The sequence below is a fragment of the Benincasa hispida genome, chromosome 8 (genome assembly GCF_027475165.1).
Source record: "Benincasa hispida cultivar pf3 chromosome 8, pf3_genome.v1.1, whole genome shotgun sequence".
NCBI lineage: Eukaryota > Viridiplantae > Streptophyta > Magnoliopsida > Cucurbitales > Cucurbitaceae > Benincasa > Benincasa hispida.
This window is the reverse complement of record NC_143485.1, coordinates 39224306-39236539: the sequence shown is the minus strand read 5'-3', so window position 1 is coordinate 39236539 and position 12234 is coordinate 39224306. Positions and strand designations below refer to the sequence as shown.

Below are 12234 nucleotides of genomic sequence, written 5' to 3'. Positions count from 1 at the left end.
TCCTCTCCACAAACCACAAAACACAATACCAATAAATAAAAGGAAAAAAAGAGAGGGGAAAAAAAAAGAAAAACACACATTTTCTTTAACGTTGTTTGTTTTTGCGCTGCTTGAAAATTGAAGCCTTCGGTTTTCTAGTTTCTAATTCTATGTCGTGTCGAAAGCTACTTTTCAAAGTTGCGATTCTAATTCCACGACTCCTAAAGTCTTCCACCACACCCACCAACTAATTAGACCAATCTTTTATTTATATATATATATATATATATTAGGATTTCGTTAAACATATCAATATTTTCATAGATTGATTCGACATAATTGGTAAACTTACATTTTCATTACCTCGTAAAAAAATAAGTAACATAATATAATAATAAACATGTTAAACTTTTTAAAAATTGTAATTTTTTTTTTCAATAACTTTTCGTATATGGTAATCATTATTTATATTTTATTAATATTTTCATTAACATTTTCATAAAATTGAGATTTCGAAGATTTATAAATTAATTTTAATTTTTTAATATCACAATTATAGATAAAGATTGATATCGGCCTTATATTAAAGGAGTAAAATATCCTAAGATATATATATATATATTTTTTTTTGTAATAAAGTTTCGAAGTGAAGAATATCTCCAATTTGATTTAAAATATTTTTCATAAATCAACGTGGGAGCCAGAGAAATTTTAAATAACTTTGTTTTGAATAATGACTAAATTTATATGCTATCGACCCCACTCCATCTTATTATCATCTTTAACAATGTCATATATGCATATCAATGTAAACAATTATACCATGCATTATTATTTTAAATCAAAATTTTTATGTATGTTAACTCACGATTTGTACTCAGATTAACGTAATCTTATTAAACAAATTTACCTAATTCTCAATTAAACACCCTATTCTAACTAAAAGATTAGAATATTATGAAGTCTCCCTACTATGTTATTTTATTTGGTCTCTTTGAATTTTATAAAACCCACTTACCTTAAAAATGAGTGTAAGATTTCAAGGATAGAAAATATATATTTTTTCAAAGTTTAGGTAAAAAAGTAAAATAACTAAAGCAGAATAAATGGAATGAATAATTCAAGTTAATTAGCAAAATAACCACACTTAGCTTGCATTAAAAAATAGACTCGATCATAATATACATAATGTTTTATCAAACATTATTTTAATAGGACTATATTAAATATTCTACAATTGGGGGAGGTTTTTTTTTCCCAATTTGGAGGAAAATAGAGATTTCCCAAAATAAGAAGTCCCAAACGAATGGAAAATTATGAATCAATCAAAAACCTCTTTTTCTGGGTTATCTAAGAAAAAAAAAAATAAAAAACCCAGAGTTCTATTTTTTAAAATATAACTTCGTCCTAATTAAAATTGCCATAATTCATCCATGTTGGATATGTAACCGGTAAAATCGTTTTCCATCCAATTACTTTCAGCCACGTGGCAATGAGCAACCGGATAACCAGAATCCCCAGTCACCGCCGTCGTCGCCCAGTTCATCATCTCTCCTCCGCCATGGCCGTCGTGACAATAATCCTTCACAAACGGCCCAAAATTCTCGTAATTTTGATAACCGGAAATTTGGGTCAGTTGTGAAGAAGAAGAAGAATTATACGAACTCCCCATCAAATCTCCACCGAGTTGCAGAGGCGTCATCGCCGGCTGTGGCGCCGCCGTAGTCGGAGCTTCAAAAACAAACGAACTCTTGGAGATCATCTCTGGTGGTGAAGTAATCGGCAATTCCGACGGCGGCGATTGGTTGATTTTCTGAATTAATCTTGGCATCCAATAAGATCGAATAATTTGTTGAAATGCCTCGCTGTTCGTATCGATATTAAGATGCCTCGCTTGTTTTTGAACTCTTGTTCTCCAATAGTTTTTAATTTCATTATCAGTTCTTCCCGGCAAATGCTGCGCAATTTTCGACCATCTTAATCCCACCAAAAAAAAAAAAAAAAAAAAATCAGCAAAACAGAGCAGAACAAAATTCGAAAAACAGAGTACAATTTGCAAAACAGAGGAATAATATACATCGTATTAAAAAAAAAACCAAATTACCTGTTGCCCCATTTGGAATGAAGATCAAGAATCAAGAGTTGTTCTTGAGCTGACAAATTTCCTCTTTTGACATCTGGTTTAAGATAATTAAGCCATCTTAATCTGCAACTCTTCCCTGTTCTTCTTAATCCTGATAATGAATGGTCAATTAATTGGTAAGAATTTGAAGTCTTGTTTGTAATTTATGGGTAAATGAAAAGGGAAAATTGTGTACCGGAGCGTTTGGCGAGGAGATTCCAGCGGCCTTCGCCGTGAATAGAAATGGAATGAATGAGGAGATTGTCTTCTTCAAGAGTCCAGGGGCCTCGTCGGAGCTCATTGCCATTGTTATTGTCATCTTCAATTTCACTGCTGCAGCTGCTGAAGCTTTTGGGAGATGAATTAGAAGACATTAACAATCATTGAAAATCAATACCAAATCAGTCGGTTAAGGAATGAATAATGATGCAAACAAACGTGCCGCTAATTATATATACATGTGTATGTATATATGTGTGTGTGTGTATATATATATATATATATTCTTCAAGCAAGCTAGGGAGATGGAGACTGTTCACAGTTCACACTTGGGCGTGCTTCTTACCAACCCATCCAAATTTTATTAGTTAAATCAAATAATAAAAATATTTAATTACACCCCATTTAATTGTCTATCTATAATTTCTTTTATATATATATATTTAGTTTTTATACTAAGGGTGAACTACGCAAAGATGGGCTTAGTATGCCTAAGATGCACTCAAATATTAATATTTTGATTGTAGTATATTCTTTTGTATGTATAATAGAACATTTTGCAATGCGTTGATAATATACATGAAAAAAAAGAAAGAAAGAAAGGCCGTATGTTAGTTTCATAGCTCTATCTCTTTTGTGGAAATTCAGTTTGTTTTCTCTTTATTTTATATTTCTTATCGAATCAATAGAATTTATAGTAAAATTTGGAAACAAAAACTATTGTTTTTACCCTAAAGCTTCTATTGAATTTTGGACGGAGCAAGATTTGGGTGGGTTCATTTGGACAATAACTCTAAGAGTCAAATAGTCACCGAAAAGAGTTTATATTTCAATTATAACATTTTGGATGATTTAAAAAAAAAATGAATGTATGATATTTTAGTCGAAATCATTTTATAAAAATATGGTATCAAATATCAATGTAAATGGTATCTTATTTATATAGACTATGATTTATATATATATATATTAACTAATAGGAGACTGTATAAATTAGGGATGTACGTTTTATTTAACGTTTTAATTATATATAAATTTCTAGAATTAATGTTGGTTGTGTATTAAGGGAAGATGAGTTAAAAAAACATTTAAGCACAATTCTACTGTCATATAGATTAGTCATTGAAATCGGATGTGTCTAAATATTTTAATTTCTCTTTTTTTAGAACTGATACTTGTATTAAATATTTTTAATGTTTTTATTTTTTGTCTAATAAATTTAAATATCCAGAACACTACTGAGTGCAAACAATATTATAAAACTTAAAATGAAAAAGTTCTAAAAGAAAATGTAGATTTAAAATTTAAACATTATTCTGATTCTTATATATTTTTTTAATTCAAATTCCATGTATCTTTTAAGGTTTAAGGATTTGTTCCATACTTTGAGTAATGTATAAGTGATCTTAAGTGACATCAACATTTAAGCCATTTTCATAATGATAATATCCATTTAAAATAAATGGTACAGAATTTTAAAAAAGAAAAAAGACTAAATTTATTCGTAATTCTATCCATCAATGTAGACAATTATTTATTTATTATATTCCTTTTTCTAGAAGATGGATATTCCAACGCCATTGAGAATCCACTCATTTTTTTTTTCTTTTTAAAGTAACAAGTAAAAACAAACTAAAAAGAAAAAATGAAAAAAAATGTTCAACATTAATCTAAATTTTACTTTTCAAAAGAAGTTGCTTTGAGAATGTAACTCCACAAGGAATTTCCATGTAGAAAAACTCAAGTCTTATATAATAACAGAAAGTCTACATCATGGTTGTAGGCCATATCAAGGATTAACATATCGATGTTGATATTGTAAAGATTGATGAATCACAATGATGTCGTAAGTCAAGAAAGATGTCACAGACAAAAACAATGACAATCGAGAGAGATAAGAGAGAGAGAAAATGCAAAAAATTGTTAGCCCAATTCGGTATGATCACACCTACGTCTAGAAGGCGCTATGCCTAGGTGAAAAAAAATTCACTAGTTTGTAATTTAGCTCTACAACATACACTTCGACTAAAATTACATGAAATTACTTTACACATAACTGAATCACTAGCGAGCAAGTTAGGCTCCCCCTAACATCAATACGCTCTTCAATGCAGAATAGGCTCCCCTAAACTGTTGTTGCAGCAACGATCTCACTTTCTCTTCACCTTCATATGAATAACTACTCTCCTTATATTTTCAACAACTCTACAAATGAATGTTTTTTTAGAACCTACTTTTGAGAACGCCTACTTCAATTTCACGAAGGTAATTCATGTACAATCCCACAGTCTCTTCACCAAAATCTTTTCGAACAAGAAAACCCCAATCAAAGACTAGAGACGACTGATCTCGAATGCCCCAAAACAACTAAATAAATATATCTCATTCATAAAGTCAACATGTCATAACCAGCAGCAACGAAGAAGGAAAAAAATATTCCTAGTAGATCACCACTAACAAGGAAATGATCTTACTAAAGTTAGAGACAGAGAATCCAACATGATAAAAGAAAATATTATCTGCCAATCAAAACAATAATACCAATATTGAGATTTCAATTTTACAAATATATTAACAATTAAGTTATTTTTACTCTCAAACTAAGTTAAAAATATTATTATTAGTATTACAATCATATTAAATTAAATGGATGACATTTTGAATTGTTTTCAAATAAAGAAAAATGAGCCAATTTATTTATAAATGTAGCAAAATTTCATAATCTATCAGTGATAGACCGCGATAGATCATAATAGATATCCATCGGTATTAGTGATAAATGTCTATCACGGTCTATCACTGAGTGACATTTTGTTATACTTAAGATATTGTCAACAATTTTACCTTTTAAAATAGTTACCTTGACATTTTTTTTAAAATATTTTACGAGCATTTATAAAAGTTATCAAAGAGATCCGTACTAAATACTGTATTTTTTATTTATCTTTTAAAATAATTACACGATTATTAGCATTAAACTAAACTTACATTAATAACTTCAAAATAATGTAAACAAAATGCTACCTATTCCCAAGTTAAATTAAAAAAACAACACAAAATCTAATCCATTAACAAAGTGAAAGAGATATGACATTCATTAATCATTATATTAACTTGTAACTCAAAAAAGCTCAAAAAGCAAACATGTGAGAAAAAGATGGAGAAAAAAAGGGAAAAAAAGAAAAAAAAGAAAAAAAAAAAAAGATAGTTTGATGGTTGAGAAATTGCAGTAAAGTAGGGAAAGTATGACATATTGGACTGATTCCCAAAAAAAAGACCAAAAGAAGAAGAAGAAGAAGAAGAACGTCACATCTGTTTGAAAATGAAATTAATTATGATCTCTTCAAAATTTCTCAGTTGTCATCTACTTTAAGTTTCTCAAAATTTCCACACACCCATTTCTTTTCTTTCTTTTCTTATCGCTATGAAACGTGCTTGACTGACCAAGATATCCTTAATTAAATGGCAATAATACTTTTTTCCCCTAATTTTGCCATTCTTGTTTTCATTCGGTTCTTAATGTGACATTTTCTTAATATTTAAAATTTCACTTCATAATTATTTTAAATTAATTATTGGCATCAACAATAAAGATCAAAAGCGAGCATTTCGAGAAAAAAAAATCGAGGTTACACCCGCATTATCAATGGAATGATTAGCTAATCTTCGACGGTCTGTGAAGTCTTTCCCCCGACTCTTTAATCCTAGTATACGAAAGGTCATGTTCATTCATTCTCGAGGTATTCCTCTACCAAGCAAGAGGAATCTCTTTCTCTTAGCCTATCACCGCCTTAAAGCCTTAAAGAAAGAAGGCCCACGGATTAGGACCGCTTTTCTTTTTTATGCTTCCCTACGTGGAAAATGAATCAAACCAGTTTTTCGTTTTTCAGGCGCCTTGAAATTTAGGGACAAAATTGAAACAAAACTTAAATCTTAAAAGTAAAATCGGAACAATTTAAAATCTAGGGAATAAATTGAAATCAAACTCAAAACTTAAGGGTCTGAGTTGGTTATTAAAAATAGTGAATTATAATAGTTAGTATTTTGAGTACAAACTATTTTAATCTGGATTATAATAGTTTGTATTTGTGAGATAAACTATTTTATTTAAGTAAAAAAAAACAGTAAACACTATAGCAAAGAAAAAAATAGAAAATGAGCGAAGAATAGTAAATACGGTAGCAAATAGAAAAAATTGTAGTATTTACTATACTTAATTGTATGTTATAAATAGTTGTATATATCAAGAGGGGTGACGAGGGTGTTAAAGGGGTATCAACCTAACTGAGAAGTCTCGGTGCACCTCCTAATTCTATCATTCAAAAAAAAAAAAAAAAAGGTCGTACATACCATTATTATATTTGGTATCCTGAACATGGAATAAGCTATAATAAGTCACTCTACGAACTTTTAGTTGGTGCCTCAAATGATCGTTAAATGTATAACATTTAGAACAAATATAAACCGAGACCTAAATCTAGGGACAAAAAGGTATTTTCACTCGTCTAAATCAATTGTTGTAATTTATGTTTGCTTGTGGGGTGGCATTGGCGGCATTTTGAGCTTCCTTGGAATCTCACAACACATGCCCATTTTTCATCACCTTCCTTTTTCATTTTGTGGGCTGCAAGTTCTTTATATATTTATTTGCTTTTTGATCCCCAAGCAAGAAAAAGAAGGGCTTATTAGAAAAGTCTTGTTGCAGCTAAGTTTGACTTTAAACATTTCCTAGTTGTAAAAATGAGTGAATGGAAAAAAGTTGGCATGTCTTTATATATTATCCTATATTTTCATATTATTCCCTTTCACCAACTTTGTGTTTAAACACCACCTTTCAAATGGGATATTTATTGGGGAGTTCAATTAATACTTACATGTTTTTTTTTTACTCATTTCAATTTCAAATTCCTTTACCCTTAGCTTTTGTGTGTTTTGTTCTTGAATTGTGACTATTTTCTATCACTATGAGATTTGGGCTATTTATTAAGATTTGTTGAAATTGACACATGCTATGTTACATCGCTGTTGGATTCAAAATTAATGAAAGTCTAAACTATGATATGATAAGCTTGTTCGTCACGTTGGACTATATATTTTCAAATGTTTTTTAATTTTAGGTTCTGTTTGATAATTATTTTGTTTTTTGTTTTTTAAAATCAAGTCTATAGATATTATTTCTATCTCTAAACTTCTTATTTCGTTATCTACTTTTTACTAATGGTTTCAAAAACCAAGTCAAAATTTGAAAACTAAAAAAAAGTAGCTTTTAAAACTTGTTTTTATTTTTAGTATTTGACTTAGAATTCAACCATTGTACTTAAGAAAGATGTAAATCATTGTAAGAAATGAGGAGGAAATAGACTTAATTTATCTTCTTCCTCTCTCTCGATCTTACTCTCATTGAGGAATGAAATGGAGGAGGGTCGTCGATTTTGACTAGATATTGCCGAGGAATGAACGGACGACGATTATCAGAACCATGGAACGAAAACTGTGCTCGGTTGTTGAGCGAGTGGAAGTGTGAAAATTCGCTGAAGAAAAAGAAGGAAATCGTAGGAAATAGAGAAAATTAAAGGAAAATTTTATAACTTCACTTATATGTGACGTTAGCAGAAGGTCATTTAGCGTTTTGCGTCCAATTTTTAGGTCATCTGTACAAATTTCTTTAACTAATAATAATTTTCAATCAAGAAAAGATACCACGTTGAAATATCACTATTTTTTTTATTAATCAACAAATAATAATTATTTTTTTGATTCTCTCTCTTTAGTTAGTACTTTGGTGTATGGCTTCTCCCTCTGAATATCCTGATGGCCCATAGACACGAGAGATTGGATTTATCATTTTAGTATGGTACATGCGCATGTTGCAAAGTTTGAAGAGTAACGTGGTATGTAATTATTTATCATAAACTTTTAATTTTGTATCTTATATATCATTCAACTTTAAAAATGTCTAATAAACCTCTAAACTTTTAATTTTATATCTAATACGGTCTTTGACATATAAGATTTTATTAAAAAAATTAATCGATATATTAGATATAAAATTTAATTTATATTTAATGAAATTTAAACTTTCAATTTGTATTTGGTAGATCCATGAATTCTGAAAAATAATATTGAATAGCTAATGACCGGTTACTCTATTAGACACAAAATTGAAATTAAAAAATTTATTAGACACAAAATTGGAAAGTGTAAGGCTCAACACGCACAAATTAAATAAGTTTACACTTTTGTAAAGTTGATTGGCAAAACAAATACAAGTTTAAAATTTAAAATTATAGGTCCCGTTTAGTAACAATTTTGTTTTAGGTTTTGGTTTTTGAAAATTGATCTTATTTTTTCGCCATTTTCCATACTAATGGTTTTCATATTTTCTATATAAGCATTTGATTTCTTAGCCAATCTCTAAAAACAAAAACTACTCTTTCTAGTTTTCAATTTTGACTTTGATTTTAAAAACACTCCTAAAATGTAAACAACAAACAATAGTAGAAACCAATAGATAGAAGTAGTTTCTATAGGCTCAATTTTTAAAAATAAAAAACTCAAAACTAAGGTCCCATTTGTTTTTCTGTTCTTGTTTTTGAAAATTAACCTTATTTCATCTATATTATTACAATTAGTTGCATATTTCTTAAGTCCAATTGTTGAATTCTTAGTAAAATTCCAAAAACAAAAACAATTTTTTGAAAGCTACTTTTTCAGTTCTGAACATTTAGCTTGGTTTTTTAAACCATTGATTAAAAGTAGATAACAAAAGAAGAAATTTAGAGATAAAAGTAGGGTTGGCAACGGGGCTGGGGCGGGGTGGGGGGTCCCCTGACCCCATCCCCGTAGGGGAAACGGGGTCCCCATTCCCCCTTTCCCGCAGGATTCCCCATTTTTTTAATTAAATTTTTATTTAAAATTTGTGCTTGACTTTTAGACTTAGATTTATAATTTAGATATTTAATATTAGGCTCCACCCAGTATAAGTCTATACATTATAAACATACATATAAATAAGTTATTTTATATATTATAAATATATATTTATAAAATATTAAAAATATAAATATATCAAATCGGGGTCGGGGTTGGGGCGGGGATACCGTCCCCGGACGGGTCCCGAAAATTTTTTCCAGTTTGACCTCATCCCCAGTCAAACCGGGGATTCCCCGTCCCGATTGGGTCGGGTCCCCACAGGGAATTTTATCAATCCTAGATGTAAGTAGTGTTTATAGGCTTAATTTTAAAAAACAAAAATTTTTAAAAAAATGATTATCAAATGGAGCTTAAATAATTAATTACCAAACGAGACCTAAACATATAACCAAAAATCTTAAAAACCAAATTCTTCTATTCAATATATTCTAATTTATTGCACCATTAAATTGATTTTGTTTTTCAAATTTACTGCACATTTCATTGGGTTGTCATGTCTCAATATAATAGTAGGAAGAAAATAAACAATAATTAAAAAGAATTGCATGCAAAAAGGATTCAAACATGACCTATTGAGAGGGACTATGGCATATTCTAGCACTATGCCGGAGAACTAATATGACTTTGTTTTATGCTAATATAAAAACACATTGAAGTTGTTGGAGGTTCGAGTCCCTAGAGCTATCGTACATTCGCCCCTAACTCGAAGCACCAAACACCATGTTGGAAGAAATTAAACTCCAAAATACCAAATTTCACCATGTTGGAAGAAATTAAACTCCAAAATACCAAATTTATCACTTTACACAACATGGTTTTAACTTTCTAAAACAGTTCTAACACAATTCCCTTATCCATTTCCAACATTATAGATCATCAACATTCCATCTTCCTTGTTTCGAAGTATGAAAGAAAAACGCTTCGTCGATTAAAACGACGTTGTCGATGAAATCCATCACTATATGAAACAGAATCACAAGGATAATCCATTCCAGAGGAAAAAAAGAGGGTAGAGATTGGTTTAAATATTGACGACTACAAGATGATGAGAAGAAAAAGCATTAAAGAGAGAAATTAACTACTTAGAAAGAAAAATTTGGGAGCTTGATCAGCGGCGGCTAACATGAATTATATATATAAAAAAAAAGAATATTAATCAGATAATTAACTTCAACATCATGGCTTAATTTATTAGTCTTTGAAAAAATTAATGGTTGATGATAATGAGGTCAGAATCCCGTTGGAGCTTTTCGCCTTTTGGTTGGCAGTTCGTAAATCAATATGTTTGACCAAATATTTGGTTTTACTATATACCAGAAATCAGAAAATTTCCAGTACTACAATCAATACTTGTTATAATTCACCATTTTTACATGTCATCGAATAATATATTAATTTATTTGGTAGGCTTCACATTATTTTTAAAAATTTAAATACTATTTTGGATCCTATATATTTTTTTTTAATTTTTGTTCATTTTGATTATTGTATTTTTAAAATGTTCATTTTGGTCTCTGTATTTTCAATATATTCACTTTTATCCTTGTACTTTCAACTTTTGATCATTTTGGTACTTGAACTTTCAAAATGTAGCCATTTTGATCCCCTTAAAAATGAAGTAAAAATAGAAATGAAGGTACCAAAATGTCACTTTTCGAATGTATAAAGACCAAAATGAATATTTTGAAAGTATATATACTAAAATAAACTAAAGTTGAAATTTTAGAGACTAAAATGAACAAACACTAAAAGTACACGGACCAAAATAATATTTAAATTTTAGGTTTGATTCCTCTACCCATTATTTTTATTAATTTAATATCTTTGAAAAAAAAAATCTTAAAAGAATACATATTTTTTTGCACCTCAACCAATTTGTTCAAGTATAAAACTAAAATTTATTATACATTAATACACCTCATATTAAAGTGAAATAAAAATATATATATAATTGCCAACAATTATTTGAAACGCTACAACAATCCATGGAATAGTAGACTTTTTCCTCTTAAAGAAGGGACCTAGCCATTAGCACTAGCCCTTAGCCTTCCAAATCTTCACATATATATGTTTGACCATTTAATTTGGCAGCTTATTTAAGTATTTTTTTTTCAGTACATAGATTTTTTTTTTTTGGGTGAGATTTTTTACTGTTGAAGCCTTAAAGGGTAGGCATTTCTGGTGGGCAATGATAGCTATAACTGACCTACTCCTACTAAATTTATGATGTTTCAAACTTTTACTCAATCTCAATGTGTAATTATATTTATACATATGATCACGTTTTTATGTGATATGTCATTTCTAACGTCTTCTAGAAATTGTTCATTCATACATAATTAAGTTTTAGATTCAAAGAACTATCTCTAAATCAATTTTTTGATGTACATCAATAGCTTGTTTAGAATGACTTTCTAAGTGTTTATCAATCGTTATCTCAAACTGGTTCTAAAAATTTTTAAATTATTCTATGGGTACGGTATTTGTTGATCGGATTTGCAATCTTTATATACTAAGTTTGAGGATGATATTTCGAAAATAGTCATTGTTAGGCTAGAGTGAAAATTTAATATTTGTTTAACATGTGGGTCAACGTGATTTGATAGAGTACAATAACCTAATATGATTGGACTAAAATAAAACAGATGTCAATTGTTTTGATGAAGTTGAATGGAATGGGCAATGGTTGCCTTGCAACAAGGAAATAGGAGGGAAGTATTGCTATTTATGTTAAAACAAATTAATATCTTATCTTAGAGATAGCTCATATTATCTTCTATTTTTTTACTCAATTTTAAAGCATAGTAATTAAGCTTCTTATTTTCCCTAATGTGGTTGCCTTTTCAAACCAAAAAAAAAAAAAAAAAAAAAAAAAAAAAAAGAAGAAAAAGAAAAAAAGGGAAGGAAAATGTTTTGTCATGTTTTGCTCACCAAGTCAAAAAATGAAAATGATTTAAAATCCATGAACATGAGATGGTATA

The 12234-nt window shown here is 29.3% G+C and overlaps 1 protein-coding gene across 1 annotated transcript; it reads right to left on the bottom strand.

Moving 5' to 3' along the window:
- Positions 1-1108: 1108 nt before the first annotated feature.
- On the bottom strand, positions 1109-2731 carry LOC120083295 (transcription factor MYB62-like). The gene is made up of 3 exons (XM_039038980.2): positions 2298-2731; positions 2084-2213; positions 1109-1955 (listed from the first exon to the last, which is right to left on the bottom strand). The coding sequence occupies exons 1-3, from the start codon at positions 2473-2475 to the stop codon at positions 1391-1393; spliced, it is 873 nt and encodes a 290-aa protein (XP_038894908.1). The 5' UTR covers positions 2476-2731; the 3' UTR covers positions 1109-1390.
- Positions 2732-12234: the final 9503 nt, after the last annotated feature.

Coding starts and splice junctions, on each gene's coding strand:
- LOC120083295 (XM_039038980.2), bottom strand. CDS start 2,475: ATGTCTTCTAATTCATCTCCCAAAAGCTTCAGCAGCTGCAGCAGTGAA. Junction 2,214..2,297: donor TCTCCTCGCCAAACGCTCCG/GTACACAATTTT, acceptor ATTCATTATCAG/GATTAAGAAGAACAGGGAAG. Junction 1,956..2,083: donor CATTCCAAATGGGGCAACAG/GTAATTTGGTTT, acceptor GGTGGGATTAAG/ATGGTCGAAAATTGCGCAGC.